The 16,905-nt window shown below is 41.1% G+C and overlaps 1 protein-coding gene across 2 annotated transcripts in view; it reads left to right on the top strand.

Moving 5' to 3' along the window:
* The first annotated feature begins 6,191 nt into the window (after nt 1–6,191).
* Nucleotides 6,192–16,905, top strand: part of DPP10 (dipeptidyl-peptidase 10 (non-functional)) — a 1,131,029-nt gene continuing 1,120,315 nt past the window's right edge. The window contains exon 1 of one of the 2 annotated variants that reach the window (XM_006868717.1): nt 6,192–6,263. In XM_006868717.1, the coding sequence (XP_006868779.1) occupies nt 6,192–6,263 (72 nt within the window). Of the gene's footprint in view, nt 6,264–6,346; nt 6,499–16,905 lie in introns of those variants that run through there. The other variant, XM_006868718.1, reaches the window with a different exon arrangement.

Here is a 16,905-nt window from a genome sequence, read left to right on the forward strand (position 1 = left end):
ATGTCAGTGAAAAAAAGGAAGACCCTCAACGAGATAGACTGACACAGTGGCTACAACAATGGCTTCAGATGTGACAGTGATGGCAAGAGTGGTGCAAGACTGGGGAAATGTTGTGTTGTGTTGTGTTGTACACAGGGCCACAATGAGTTGGAATAGACTTGACAGCATCTAGCCACAACTGACAGAACATCATGAAAGGGAAAAATGAGCATTGTTTTACTGCCTTAAAGATCTTATATACTTATGAGTGGCCTTTTAAAACGGCTGTGACATGAAAAGAAGAAATCAAGCTTCACAAAACTGGACCTCAGCACAAAATGAGTAGTTTGTCAATATTTTCAGGCCTTCAGTGAGCAGCAAGAATGGCTCTCACGATATTGCAACTCTGTCTGCCTCCACCAGAGATCATAATTGGGCTATGAATTCTCATACTAGGAAGGCCTTCCTGCCATAGAACTACATAGATAAAAAGTTTAGTTAAATTAATACCAAAGAATCTCAGAAGAGTATGATTATGAATGTCACTTCAATATGTACTGCCTTTATTTTTTGTTTAAAATAGAGTTTTGCTTTGTTTTACTGGCTAGGGAATCTAAAATATAGCTTGCTTCAGAGGATTGCTCAGCATACTGGTTTTCTGCCCAATGACATGCTACTTACTTTGGGGAATTCAAGAAACCATTGGAGGTGAGTAGAAGTGATTTATAAATCGAAACCAAATGATAGCAGAAGATGTGAACTAAATCTATTTCTTGATCTGCGAAGAGCTAATTGGGCACAATTCAGGCCAGGTCTCTGAAGACACAGCTCATGAACTCTGTCTTCCTGACGCTGGGCTCATTATGACCATTCAATAGAGTACTGGCTACAGCTAGGGAAATCCCCATCGAGACAGCTTTCTATAATGCTGCAGTTTTACAAGCACAAATCAAAAAGCCTTGCTACTTAGCTTCCAGTTCATACTTGCACAAGTTTGTTCCAAACAAAATGTGTCTAAATCTCTCTGTGATCAGTGTATGGCTGCAGATAAGTTCTCGCAGTGATTTACTTAGTTTTAGTCCTGGTAGCGTAGTGGTTATGAATCGGGCTGCTAACCTCAGAGTCAGCAGTTCAAAACTACTAGCTGTTCCATGGGAGAAAGATGAGGCTTTCTGCTCCCATAAAGACTTACAGCCTTGGAAACCCTGTACAGGGCCACTATGAGTCAGAACCGATGTGGCGCTATAGGATAAACATTTGACTGCAAGGTTGGTTTGAACCACAAGGTTGGGTCACTGTGAATCGGAAGTGACTCAGTGGCACCCAGTAACAACAGTCTCATTAGGGTGCCTTCAAAAAAAGAACCAAACAAAACAATGGCTTCCAAGAGGATCTGCTTGGCCAGTTAAATTCAAGGAAGGGAAGTCAGCTCAGAACTGTTTATGGACATTGTTGTTTGGGATTCCAAAGGAGTAATCTTTATAGATTTTTCAGGAAGGACACAGGAAAATTGGGGAATTATTAGGAAGGTTTAAGAATATGGAAAACGGTGTTGCTGACGAAAAAGGCCAGGAAAGTTGCACAGATGATTTTTTGTTATTGTTTTTTCCATCAGGTCAGTTCACCTGCTCTTTCTTCCAGGGTAGGAAGGGCTGTCATATGAAACTTTTGTCGGGAAACCTTGCCCTATCCGTCCCACAGTTCTGATCTTGCCTCTTCATACATCATTTTGTACCCACAACTCAAAGAACATTTTAAAGGAAAACTATTTGAGTCCCTGGAGGATACCTAAACTGCCATTTTGACGCAGTGTTAACAGAAAAGTGTAGAGTTATTTGTGGAAGACTCGTTAAGTGCTGTTGTGTAGGTTCTGACTGATAGCTACCATGTATAGGGTTTCCAAGGAGTGGCTGGTGGGTTTGAACCTCAGACCTTGTGGTTAGCAGTCTAGTGCTTATCCTATAGTGCACACAGGACTTAGAAAGATGAAAACACTGCCTTCAGAAGTGTATAGTTCTAGAGAGAGGATATGGTATGAAACAATAGCTTTAGATTTTGATATTTTTTAAAATAGTGGTTTCTATGATTTTGCTGTAATATTTTTTACTTACCCTCATACCTCAGGAAGGATTGAAAAGGAAAGGAAAAAGTAGCAAGAGATGACAGGCAACTAGATACAGATTTTTGTTTGCCTACTTTAATTTTTCAGAAACTCAAGTGTTTATCAATAAAGACTCACTTCCTTCACAAAACCTCATGGGGCTTTTGTCTTTCTCTGTCGTACCAGAATTTGGGCAGGTCTTATTTGTTATTAGGTTGTTGTTATAGTGAATTTGCTGGAGGTTTTTGCTGTTGTGACGCCAGGCATGAACCATGATTATCATCAGAATTTTCAGCGCCTGATTTTAGGAAGTTAGCTAACCAGGCTTTTATTTCTTTTCTGTTTTAGTCTGGATGCTCCACTGAAGCCTCCTCCATATCATAGCAAACTGCAAGCTTGTGACTGTAGGTGAGGTGAATTGTGCCTGGGTTTGGAATCAAACCCAGGACTCCCGTGGAGGGCAAGGATTCTATTTGTAAATCCCCAATTTTTATCTTATCATAGAATTCTTTAGTCCTGAGTCTGATATTCAATATGGAAAACTCAATACAGCACGCAGGGCTTATACAGTTCTGGAACAAACTATTTATGCCCCTGATGTTTAAATATCTTAATGAAAATCTAAAATTAGTTGAATTGTTATCTAAATCTCATGACATCCTCAATTATTCAAGTTAATATTTCCAGATACAATGCAATGTCCTGCATTTGTGTCTTAATTTAATCAAATATCAAGAAGGTAATAATTGACATCCACAAAGTACATGTGAGAAAATGTTTGAGTGATTTTAGACAGTCAAATAAATATATTAAGGATGTAGCATTGTAGGCTATGTCTACATGGAAATGTGAAAATACATAAAATGGATTGAAAGGAAGGAGCGTCTTTATCCTAGGAAGTCGTTCTGAGTAAAATAACTAAACGTTATAAACTTTAGACACTTATAAGCCAAGATTGAGGATATTTTGCTAAACCATCTTTCCAAGCCCTTTCAGGTGTATAGTTTTGATTCTGATTTCATTCCATAAAATATGTGCCTCTATTATGACATGAGAATTGGAGTATTGACAATTATGGCTGTCCATCAGTAAAACTTGAGTTACTTTGAGTCTGTCAAAGATACTATATAAGGAAGAGTAGGAGTAACAATTGTGAGGAAGGCACACGACTGGGCAGTGTTTCATTCTGTTGTACATAGGGTCGTTTTGAGTTGGAACCAACTTGACTTGACGGCATTTAAAAACAACTCAAAAATAGTCTGTAAATCATTACAATAGTTCTTTGCATTTCTTTCTTTAAAGATTAGTTTCTCTATTCTAAAAATAAATTCAGTCCAAAGATACCTACTCAACATGTGTATAGAAACAAAACTGGACAGTTTAAAACTGGCTGATGGTTCGGATCCTTTGAGAGGTAATTCGCTTATTTATTTATTTATTTAGCATTACTTTCTTAACATTTTACCCTCAAACTAAATTTTACATACAGTTTATCACTCAGAGGATAATCTTAAGATTCATGAAATCCATGCCCTAATTGAATTAGGTCAAGAACACCAATTCCCTAGTCTGTTGCAGATCTTTCTGGTCTATACTGCATTTAGGTTATATCTGCTTTAGTAGTGTTAAAATTTTATAGACATTGGATTATAAATTAAGTTTTTATTTAGTTTTTTAAATTATAACCTATAATCAGAAACCAAACCTGCAGGTACATTTTCTTAAAGTGTAAGTTAATCCTTTATGTATTATGCTTAGATAATTGGTGGTGATGGTAGTAAATAATTAGATGATTCCCCCCCCCTCCCAATAACTGGAAATAAAGTGGTATAACCTAGTGTATCATATTTCAACAATCACAGTATTTTAATTGGGAAAATCTGTTTACATGTGATTAAATTTTAAGGAGTGTCTTTATCTTAGAACCCAATAGTTATAAAGGAACATTCTTATCTTGAAAAAAATCACTATCTACCCAGTAAGGAGCTCTGGTAGCATAGTGGTTGGATTGGGCTGTGAACCGCAAGGTCAACAGTTTGAAACTACCAGCTGTTCCGCGGGAGAAAAATGAAGCTTTCTGCTCCCACAAAGAGTTACATACAGCCTTGGGAACCCTGTATAGGGTCACTATGAGTCGGAACCGACTCCACGGCACACATAACCAACAATCACCACCCAATAAATAAATAAAGTCTAAGACGTCTTCCTTTAAAAAAGTGATTTACTTCTGCCTTTGTATGTACACACACCCATGTACAAGTGCATGAAATGTAACAAGTTATGTCTTGCCAAAGCAAGACATGTGGGAGTCCAAGACATGTGGGAGTCCTGGTGTGGCGCTGTGAGTCAATGCACCAGACTGCAAAGCTGTTTGAACTGCAAGGTAGGCAGTTCAGGTTCATCAACTGCTCCTTGGAAACTCTATACAGGGTCGCAATTGACTCGACGACATTTAACAGCAAAGAAAAAAAAAATCAATTGATTTTCCAAACTAATTAAATCAATAATTTATTATTTTTAATTATTTTATAGGGATTTTGTTAAACTTTATTTGTATTTAGGACAGTAGTGATAATTCAAGTTTTAGAAGTTAGCAAGGTAGGAGCATAGCGTCTACTATCTTACTCTCTGCTCTAAGTGTCTAGTTCATGGACCACTAGGAGATTCCCACAAAGAAGGAGCCAGTCCTTCCTTAGTAAAACTCAATTCAAGGTTATCGCTCCCCCGTCCATCTTCCATTCGCTCTAGAAGCCGACTCATAACTCCCTAGCTTGACTCCTCTAACTTCTGGATATTTAACTCCGTCATGCCGCCTCTCTGGGCTGAGCTGTCCCCAACACGATGTGCCTGGGTGCTGGGAACTGCTTTGAGCAAGTCCCCCTTAACACTCCCACTCTCATGCCATGACCCCACCCTTCTAAGGGCTACATTCCTGACTTCCAGTTTCCACAATAAAACGTAAATTCCAGGCAAGTAGGGATTCGGTTCACTATTAGTCACTACTATCCCCATCGCCCTAACCTAGTCTGACTTACAATGTATTTGACGCATAGTAGGTGCACAACATACTTCAATGGGAGGGGGATGTATTGAGCAAAAGACAGGCTGGAACAAGGCTTAAATTCTGAAGATTGTTATTTACATGAGTACAGGAAAAAAAAAAGAAATTGAGAGAAAAAAGAAAAAGTGAGTACCAGATGATCATCATTACAGTTTATGATTGTTTTTAACTAACCTTAAGGGTTGCCAGTGGAATTAACAAGGCAGCAAACAGGGAATCTAGGCTGGAGGCTAAGGGATATCCGTTGCCCCAAATAGAGAGGCGCAGAGCCTCTGGCTGGATATGACACAACCTCTTGGGACCCGCCAGACGCAACCCGCCTCGGTAGAGCTCTGGGCCCCCTGTGCCCAGCCTCCCACTGCGTTCTTAGAGCCCTGGAGCATGCCCAGTGGCCGCGCCGGAGGTACCGAGGGCTTTCCTCGGGCGCGCTCCGATTCTCCGGGTTTTAGCAGGAGCCCGCGGGGGTCGGAGGGGTGGGGGAGCCCACGGATCCAGGCTGCCTTAGTGGAGCAAGTGAGGAGCTCGCGCGCAGCGCTGGGCTCCCTCCGGCGTTGCAGTTGCTGGGAGATGTTGGAGCGCAGCGCCAGGCTGCTCAACCTGGCGCGCTAAGCGCGGCGCGGGGCGCCCCCGGGGGCGGGCGGGGGGCGCGGACTGCGGTAGAATGCGAGCCGGGCTCCGCTGGTGCTGCTGCGAGACGTCGCCCGAGCTCGGTCAGGTGCCGGGTGCTTGCCTCCTGCCGCTCCACTAACTTGCATCGTGGTCAGGTCTGGTCTCCCAAACTCTCTATGCTCTGCAGTGCTTGAGTGCAGGCAAGTGGAGAGTTGGAGGGTCTGCGGAAGCCTTAGGAGGGGTCCTGTTGGGGGAGCCTGCCCGGTACCTCTCTTCTCCTTCCCTCCCAGTTGCTCCCCTCCCCCCACCCCGTCGCCGCTGCTTTTTCCTTCCGCCAATTCGGAGAGCGACGGGCGCTAGTGACATGCAATCGCTGCCAAGTGACGGTCCCCGAGTCTGAAGTGCCCGTGAGGAAGAGAGCGCCAAAGCGGGCCGCCGGCGATGACAGCCATGAAGCAGGAGCAGCAGCCCACCCAGGCGGCCAGGACGAGCCAGGCGCAGCCGGCGGACCAGGTGAGAGTTGGCAGCTGAGGCCAGGCCCTCCCGTGAGGGGCGGCTCTAGCCCGCGCTTCCCCCTCCGCTCCTCCCCAGCTCGGCTCCCACGCCTCCCTCCCCCCACCTCCGCCCCAATTCCAGGCTCTCCTCTGCTCACCCATGGACTCCGCAGGAAGTTGGAACATCTGAGTGCGCTCCGGGGCCGGGCGAGAGGATGCGCAAGGTGGAGAGCCGCGGGGAAGGGGGCAGAGAGGTAAAGGCTGGGGGTACCGCTGGAGCCCTGGTGGGCCGACCGCCAAGAGAGGGAGAGATGGGCGGCCCGGGCCAAGGAAGGAAGGGGGCCTCTTGGTCTGTATTCACGCTCGTTGGAGGGATAGATCGCGCGCCTGGAGCCATCTACTTGCGGCGTTCGAATCCGGTGCTCCCAGAGCTGGGACGCACGCTGACCCAAGTGACCGAGTAGGCAAATGACCTTTAGGCCGGCAGAGTTGTTTCTTTTTTATTATCTTGTAGAAAGCGGGAGTGGGCGGGGGAAGGGGTTCTGAAAATCGGTAGACGTATTTGGCTGAGTGGAAAGAATCTTGTAAAACAGGTATTTAGTATTAAGGAGAACAGAGAAGGTACTGGCTTTAGTGATTTGTTGGATTCAGATGTGTCTGCAAAGATAGGATGCCTTGTGTTGGTCGGGGTTGATTCCTATCTCTTTTCTGTCAATCTTAACACCCCCCTTCCCCATTTTATTGTTGTTGTTTAGGCCTTTAAGGATCTGTATTACAGCCATACCGGATGGATCTCCATGTCATCTCTTTCCTTGGATTGGGGTGACTCGGGAGTTAGGTGTTGTTTTATACCAAAGTTGGAGGGTAGGGAGCGCTGAGGTGGTCTGCCAAGGAGGAGGGAGGCTGTGAAGAGCTGGCTCTAGGTGTTGTCACATTTGCATCTGTTAGAGTCTCTGGACAGCTAGAGATGCTCTTAGGTCTACGGGTAACTACGGAGCAGGAAGACCGAGGTGCCAGGGGTACCGGAAATGGGGCATTCTCCTCCAATGTACTATGGAAGGTCACCTGACACGTTCCTGGTCGAGATACTCCAGGTACATTGCTAGAAGTGGGGTAAAGGGTTTACAAGCAACTAGGCTCCCACAAAGCCTCGGTTCTTCATGTATTTTAAGCATTCAGAAGTGTGTTAAGGGGAGCTGTCCAAATAGCCTTAGAGTAGCAGCAAGGAAGGGGGAGGCGATGCCAGAGATGCTATTATTAATATTCTAGTCTTGGTCATTTCTCCTGGCTTGTGGTTCTCTCGTCTTCCCTTCGGTTCCCTTCTCATTTCCCTCACATATGTTTCACACAGGTGGTGAGGTTTACTCAATGCCTTCAAGCTCCCTTTCCTTTACTGGGGTGAAATGTTGCAGTTTTTATAGAGTAGTTGTTTTCCTAAGCCATGATCTTTACTCCCAAACCTGAGATAGTATAAAAATATTAAAGCATCCTCCTCTTATACCGCTCTTCCACTAAACAGGCACCACAGGATAGCAGATGTATAAAAATGATTTCAGGAGAGGCCTTGGATTTAGCATCCTCTTTCAGGCTGACAGCCCTTAAGTTTCATTAACAAGCTGCTGAGCCTCTGTGCAGCTCTTGGAATGATGCTTCCAATAAGAATGATTAGTCAGATGAGAGTCCCCACCTGAAATCTTTGCCCACTAACCTGTGACACCAGCTGGTTACTTGAGGTGCTGCAAACAATTCGGTTGATGGTGAAAGTAGGAAGGCAGAAGCCCAGAGGCATGCACAGAAGCCGAAAATGTCTTTGTAAATAGTGGTCACATCCAATCCTTTTGTCAGGACTAATCTGGTACTTAAAATTCATAGGAAGAGATAGAGTAGAGCACGAATCTGTTTTTCTTGTTATTGTTGTGTGTGTATTTTTTTTTCTATGGCCACTTCAGGGAGTGGCCATTTCCAGAACTCTTGCTTTAATTGAGTATTTTAAAGTGACTTTCTGAGCATATACATGATTTTAAAATGTCAGTGGTGTGCATAACATGCATGAGTTAAAATGAAAGAGATTGATTTTTGCAAGGGAAATGAAAGTCAGACAGAAATATACACGTCAACATACCATTAAGGGTTTTCTAAGCACTCCCAGAAAATATATCTAGTGTATTCTTTGTCCAAAGTTTGATGTATGAAATGATGACCAAATAGTGTAGATGGCTACTTTGAATACTTAGATTACTTGCTATAAGACTACTATTTGCTTATTAACAGTCAGCATTAGTCATTATGGACTGATTCTGCAATGGTCTGACACCTCCCATGTGACCGTGGATATAATACTTCCATATAGACAGAATTGATTGCTCTGGTTTCTGTGAGACTTCAGAGGAAAAAAAAAAATGATTCACACATTTAAATAAAATGTAGCTTTATAAAATCCTACCTAATAGTTAAATAGAGTATGTTCCATCTAATCACTCACTATGTATTGATTTTGAATGATTTAAGATTTTGAATGCTGCCCAAAATGGTCTTTCACTTTCCATGGCAGACTTTTTATGAAACCTCAAAGACGTCTTGTCCTGAGGCCATCAAACACCTATTTCCACTTACAGCACAGTAGAAGACCATTGTTTTCACTCTAAGTGAAAATGGTCATGAACTATATAATCAGGTTGCTGTTGTGGTCCTTCTGAGAGCTGACCTTCCTTTGTGATCATCTGTGTCACAGGAGTCCTGCAACCAAAAGACCTCTCCCCACAGAGCAGTAGCAAATACATAGCAGGCATTGGCTACTTTCATAACGTTCTGAATCAAGAAAATACTTTTATTATTATAGTACTCATCCCTTTAAAGATACATAAAGTAAATGCTTAAGAGTTATTTTCATTGTTTTGATAACACTCCACAGTTACACAAATGTCTAAATGTAAGTAAATGTAGTCATTCTCACTTAACACGATCAATATCCCATATTAACATTGATGAATCCAAAAACTTGAGTGACTAATTTGAATTTAGTCTCTCTCTCTCTTTTTTCCCCCCTCCCAAATCAATACCTGTGTATCTGCTTTGTGTAAAGTACTGTTCTCAAGATTGATAGAACCAATCCATTCCCCCGTTACCCCCTAAAGGAAAACCCAAACCCACTGCCATACAATCAAGTCCAATTCATAGAGTAGGGCTGCTCCTTAGGGTTTCGTAGATTGTGAATCTTTATGGGGACAGTCTTGTCTTTATCACTTAGAGCAACTGCTGGGATGAACCACTGACCTTGCAGTTAGCATTCTGATGCTTAACCCACCACACCATCAAGCCTCCTCAGGGCTAATATGGTCATGTTTATTGAGTTCATTTTTCTAAATGATTTTTAAATCAACATTTCGAGGTAGAAAGGACTCTGTTATTCCCATTATAGAGGTATACAAAATTAAAGAAGTAACTTGACCGAGGACTTGAGACATTTATCATGTCTAAAGCTGTAGTTTTTTAAGTGCCGTCAAGTCAGTTCCAACTCACAGTGACGCTGTATTGAGTTTCTGAGGAGCGGCTGGTGAGTTTGAAACGCTGACCTTGCAGCTCAAACCAACCTATAGAGCCACTCCAGAACTCCATAGCAAAGAGTACAACTGCTCTTTAGGATTTCTGAGATTACAGAACTTTACAGGAGCAGATGATCTCATCTTTCTACCTTGGAGTGACTGGTGGGCTTGAACCACCAACCTTGCAGGTAGCAGTCTAATGGATTTGAACTGCCAACCTTGAAATGAGCAGTCCAGTGCTTATCCTACAGTGTCACACTATGAATCCTTTTTAACTAATACACAGTCACACTATCACATATTCTTATTACCAGAATAGGAATTGTATGTGTGTGTGTATTTGCGTGCAAATTTACTTTAAATGAAAAAAAAAAAAAAGGATGCAATACTTCTTTTCAGGTTCAAATATAGATTATAGCAGCTGAACCTTAAATTTTAAAGTAATGTCTCTACTGATTATATAATAATTAAAAAAAATAATAGGTCCTCATAAGCACATGGAAACGTTATTGTCATTATTATCCATACAAATCTTTGTATCACTTGTCCCTGAGAGCCATCAAGTTTTGTTAAATGAATGCAGTTTTTATTACAAAAGTTAAAAATTTGCCCACATTTCCACCAGGTGGCACCCTTCTGCTGAATGCAGTAGGTAAAATATTTCCTAAAATGCTTGACTCTTCTCTTAGTGCCCCCCCCCACCCCCCAATGAAACAAAACAAAACAAAAGGCAAACTCTATTTTCTGGAGTGTGACTAAAGTGTGTATTTTTATAAGCAAGCATTTGGTTGCTAAGAGCGTTACTTTTGCTTTTTTTTCTTTAGAAACACATTCTGGTAGGAAACTAATCTCTTGCATTTTAACTTGATAAAGTAATTCATGGTCAAATATTGTGATCAGGGATGTAACACATAAAATTCCTTCAGTTAAATATCTATTGTACTTCGAGCATTTAGGTAATATTAACATAAAATATTTCAATACAAAAATTTTGGGATCCAGTATTTTATTTCACCTTTTTCTGGAAAACTTGATTAACATTTTCAAATGTCTACTTAATAGAAATTTGCAAGAAAAGTTAAGTTCCCTTGCTTCTCTGACTAACACTTAAAGTTTCATAATTTATCTCTGTGTTGTTTTAATATAAAACCTTGAAAACAGCTTTTAGAAACTACATTTAAAACTTAAGAGAATATGTGTTATTTTTCATCTCAAGATTCAATAAATATATAACACACAATATCTAATTTGGGGAGAGTGTTATATGATTTGGACTCCTGGTGTGGCACTGTGTTGTGGGTTAATGTGCTGGCCTACTGGTAGCGTAGTGGTTACGAGTCGGGCTGTGAACCTCAAGGTCAGCCGTTCTAAACTACCAGCAGTTCTGTGGGAGAAAGATGAGGCTTTCTGCTCCCGTAAAGATTTACAGCCTAGGAAACCCTATCTAGGCTCACTATGGGTCCGAACTGACTCGATGACACTTAACAACAACAACAAAGTTTGAACCACAAGGTCGGCAGTTCAGACTCACCTGCCGCTCCTCAGAAACCCTATACTGGGTCATTATGGGTCTGAAGGAACTCAATGGCACTTAACAACAACTATGATTTGATTAAAATATGTAATTTAATTTAGATAAAGCATAATGCAGAAGTCTTTATGGTTTGACAAAAATATTCATTTCTTATTCTTCCTTAATTTCTTCATGTATATGAGGGCAAGTCAAAAAGTATTACTATAAAATCATATAAACCTTTATTAAACAGAAGTATCAAAATGTGAAACCGTTTCATTACATATCCTCCATCTAGGTCTGTATACCTCTTAAGGTGGTATCTGTGTCTTTAATTAGAAAGTCCTAGTGTGGCACTGCAGGATAAGCTCTGGACTGCTAACCATAAAGTAGGTGGTTCAAACCCATCAGCTGCTCCAATGAAACGTTATACAGGACCAATGTGAGTCAAAACGGATTCAATGGCTCTTAACAGTGCTTCACCTCCCCCCAAAATCCCGACATCAAAACAAGGGACTCAAATCCTGCTCTTCTTACATGTTCTTTGAAGTTTGGGAACAAAAGGGAGTCTGAAGGGAAAAGATTAGGGCTCTGTGGCAGATGGAGTAAGATTTCCCAATGAGATTCTCATAGAGTAGTCATTGGTGTCCTAGAAAAATGATTAGGTGTGTTGTCTGATGATTAAATTTTCTCTTCACAACTTTCCTGACCTTTTCCTCACCAATGCAGGTTTCCATTGTTTAAAACTTCTTCATAAAATGTCCCCATGATGGTCCTATGTTTTGAAAAAAAATATCTAGGCTGCCCTTTTGGGATTTCAAAAAACAATCACCATAATCTTCTTAGCTGACCTTTTGGTCTTGAATTTAACTGTCCCAGTAGACCCCCTCTGAAGCTACTGTTTTATTGGACCTCTTACTTGAAGGCCCCTAATGAGATTAATACAAGCATATCACTGAGAGAACTTATCTATCAACAGAGGCATGGATAAGCACATCTTGTTTCCCATAAACCTGTACTTGTACGACCGAAACCTGGATAAATTAAAAAGTACCATTACTTTTTAAGTTATCCCTGTATATAAATTAAGTATCCTCAAGTTGGTTCCAACTCATATCGACCCTGTACAGGGCTTCCAAGGAGCAGCTGTTGAGTTTGAACCACCAATTTTGCCATTAGCAATCCAATGCTTATCCTATATCACTTCAAAAATTTGTGGAAATTGAATAAAAAGATAATGGAATTTTTCTTTGAGTTTTAAATTTCTCTTATATGAGAGTATATATATTTGTTGTTGTTAGGTGCCATCGAATTGGTACCGACTCATAGCAACCTTATGCACAGCAGAATGAAACACTGCCCGATCCTGGGCCAACCTCACTACTGTTGTCACGCTTGAGTCAATCGATGCTGCCACTTGGCCAATCCATCTCGTTGGGGGGTCTTCCTCTTCTTCTCTGACCCTCCACCTTACCAAACATGATATCCTTCTCCAGCAACTGGCCCCTCCTGACATTATGTTCGAAGTATGAGAGACAAAATTTGGCCGGCTCCACGTGAGAAAGATGAGGCTTTCTGCTCCCGTAAAGATTTATAGCCTCAGAAACCCTGTACAGGGTCGCTATGGGTCAGAAATGATTTGTGGTTACGAATCGGGCTGAGAACCTTAAGGTCAGCGGTTCGAAACTACCAGCTGCTCTGCGGGAGAAAGATGAGGCTTTCTACTCCCGTAAAGATTTACACCCTCGGAAACCCTGTACAGGGTCGCTATGGGTCGGAACCGACTCGATGGCACTTAACAACAACAACAACAATATATATATATATATATAAATGAGTCCTGCTGTGGCGCTGTGGGTTAATGCGCCAGACTGCAAAGCCATTAGAACTGCAAAGTTGGCGGTTCAAACTCACCAGCTGCTCCTTGGAAACCCTATACAGGGTCACTGTGGGTCGGAACAGACTCAATGGAAGTTCACAACAATAAATATATATATATATGTTCAAATCCAATAGCTACTCCAAGTACACACAAACACACACACGTGTGTGTGTGTGTGTGTGTGTATGTGCATAGTTGTGGCACTGTAGGCCTAACGCTAGATTACTAGCCAGAGGCTTGGCAGTCAAACCCATCCGCTTCTCAGTGTGAGAAAGATGAGGCTTTCTGCGCTTGTAAAGATCTGCAGCCTTAGGTCACTATGAGTCAGAATCTCCTGGATGGCACTTAGCAGTGTGTGTATGTGTTGCTGTTGTTAACTTCCATCTTGCTAGTTCCCACTTGTAGCAACCCTGTACAGGGTTTCCAAGGAGCAGCTGGTAGATTTGAACCATCAACCTTGTGGTTCAAACTGACCTTGCAGCCCTGTGATTATCCTACAGCACAACACCAGGACTCAATATCGCAAAACATTTCCTCTTTTATAAGCTTCTTATCTATCTATGTATCTGTTATCTATTTCTTTCAGAGATTCTCAAAATTATACATTTGAAAATATTAAAGTATATTAAATATTAAAATACATTAAAGCAAATTAAAGAAAATTGTAGTATTAAATATTCATGTTGCATTCTAGTATGACGAACATAACATTGAAAACAAAATTAAAACTAAATTTCTCCCAATGTGAGGAAAAATAAAGTGCTTTAAAAAAGTTGGTTTCTTGAATCATTTATGGCCACATATTTGTAATATGTGTATAGTGTTCTATGCATACAGTAACATACATACACAAAGAACATACATAGTGTTAGAGTATTGTAGTTAAGACTATTAGTCTTTTTCCCATCAACCTACATATTTACTTAGAAAAATCTGATGCAGCTTTACCAGTGATTATCTGTGGATTCCTGGTGTGGCACTGTGGGTTAATGCATTGGACTACAAAGTCATTTGAATCATAAGTTCGGTGGTTCAAACCCACCAGCTGCTCCTTGGAAACCCTATATGGGGTCACTATGGGTCTGAACTGACTTAACAGCACTTAACAACAACATTGTATTTCTCTGTAGGCAGGATTGCTCAGTTTCTCCATTATATTTGTGAGTGGAAGTGACCCCAGGTTCTTTACTTGGCTACTGTCAAGGTTAAACAGGTGACATATGAAACTTTGAATAATTCTTGTCCTATAGTAAGTGTTTAGTAAATAGGTAGTTTGAGAATAGAAGTCTGGGTGAGGATATAGGAGAGGGAAGCTTAGTGAATCATAAAGTCACTTACTATTTTAACTATTTCATAGAACTATTTCAGCTATTGTTTTAACTAATGTTTAAAATACTTGATTATTTAGGCTATTATTTTAATACTTTTTTGAATAACTGTAAGAATGGTTTAAAGGCACTGTTTGCTCTCCTATGACTTTACAAGGAGAAAGGAGAAGCAAACTCATTATCAGCCCAAGGTCAATCCCTATGAGACTGAAATTAAACATGGGAGCTCTGGTAGCATTGTGGCTACAAATCGGGCTGCGAACCGCAGGGTCAGCAGATTGAAACTACCAGCTGTTCTGTGGGAGAAAGATGATGCTTTCTGCTCCCGTAAAGATTTACAGCCTTGGAAACCCTGTACAGGGTTGCTATGAGTCAGAACCAACTCCACGACACATAACCACCACCACCATCTTCTAGCCTTTTTTTAAAACCAGTTCTGACGCCAATCATCTCACCCAAAGCACTGTCTTCTTCCCTTCTTGGTTTGTTCGTTAGTTGCAATGACCACACAGAATTCACAGCTTAGACTCTTGGGTTTAATAAGGGAAATGTTTCACGCTGTAAAGTTGGTTCCAATTCATGTTGTTGTTAGGTGCCATTGAGTCAGTACCTCCTCATAGCAACCTTATGCACAGCAGAATGAAACACTGCCTGATCCTGGGCCAACCTCAACTGTCGTTGCCACGTTTGAACCCATTGATGCTGCCACCTGGCCAATCCATCTAGCTGCGGGGTCTTCCTCTTTTTCTCTGACCCTCCACCTTACCAAACATGATATCCTTCTCCAGCGACTGGTCCCTCCTGACAATATGTCTGAGTATGGCCTCCAAGGAGCACTCTGGCTGCACTTCTTCCAACACAGATCTGTTGGTTCTTTTGGCAGCCCATGACCCTATATAGGGTTTCTGGGGGAGCAACTAGTGGCTTGAACTGCCAGCCTTTCTGTTAACAGTCCCATGCTTATCTTTAAGCCCACACCAAATAACATGCTACAATTCAGGAATAGAAATGCTCAGGATATTATTCTTCTGGTCAGAAGTATCTATTTTCAGCCAAGCTCAGAGTTAGGCCTAACTTTGGTCCTTGGCCTTTCAGCTCTTTGTGCACTGTTGATAAATGTCTAAAAAGAGCATGGCACTTTGCCATAAGCTTCAATTTTCAAAATTATCTCCATATGTTTTCTTCCTTGTTGTTTTATTCTTCTGTGTCTTAAAACCAAATCCATGTATTACTAAAACCTTATACTATGGACATACTGCATAGTAAGATATATATATATCTTAGGTATATTGGTGCTTTTTCCCAGAATGCAAACTTCTTTATAAATAAATGCATTTCACATGTAAACTTAGAGATGCTCAGCATTTCTGCTCTAGGGAATGCAGTTCTCACCTTGAGAATTCTTAGTGTTCAGTATGGATTCCTAGCATATGATTGCTTTAAAGATTGTATTGACTTCCTCTACAAGGTTTTGGACAATAACCAAACTCTGTTGAGTTTTTCCTATCTAGACAGCAGCAAACCAACAAAATCCCACACCCACTGCCACTGAGTCAATTCCAACTCATAGCAACGCTACAAGACAGAGTAAGGGTGTTCCCTAGGGTTTCCAAGACTGTAAATCTTTACAGAAGCCGACAGCCTTACCTTTTCCTAGAGCAGCTGGTGTGTTTGAACCACCAACCTCTCAGTTAGCAGCTCAAGGCTTAACCCACGGCACCAGCCAGGTGTTTCAACTGAGTACCCACTTTCTCACTACTTGGAGACATCCTTGTCATCTTTTATTAACTTAAGATGCTTGTCATTTGCAGGATGGTAGAGAAAGGGTCTACTGGAAGAGAATGGGGCTTACCTGAATTCTTTAGAGACATAATACAAAAAATGTAACAGCCACTGTAAGACTAAATACAGAATACTCACTTATATACCACGTAAAATAGATTCTCCGTTCTGAAGTGTTCAGCTCAGTAATTGTTTGAGTTTCTTTGAAATATCTTCTAAATTAAAATAAGAAAATAACATTTTCATTGCCATTTCAAGTGTACATAGTTTGTTAAAATTTTAATCATTTTTAAAATAAACCTTCAAGTAAATTGTTTATTCCATTAACCAGAACAGTATATTCCACAACAAGTGTTTTTCATATTTCATTATTCTTGTGGGTAGGCAACCTGGTGTAGGGTTGAAAATAGACTCTGTGAATGATTGAATTGACTTTAATCTTTCCTTTGTATTTACTAATCATGTGACCTAGGGCAATTGATTTAGCTCAAAATTGCAAATTATTTTGTTCTAAAACCACTCCTTCATCTTTAGAAGGCAAAATATGATGAGAATGTTGGAAAGGCTGGAGATGGTCTGTGTGAATGAACTTTTATATTTGGCCCAAGGTGGGA

The sequence above is a fragment of the Chrysochloris asiatica genome, unplaced genomic scaffold (genome assembly GCF_000296735.1).
Source record: "Chrysochloris asiatica unplaced genomic scaffold, ChrAsi1.0 scaffold00123, whole genome shotgun sequence".
Taxonomy (NCBI): Eukaryota; Metazoa; Chordata; class Mammalia; order Afrosoricida; family Chrysochloridae; genus Chrysochloris; species Chrysochloris asiatica.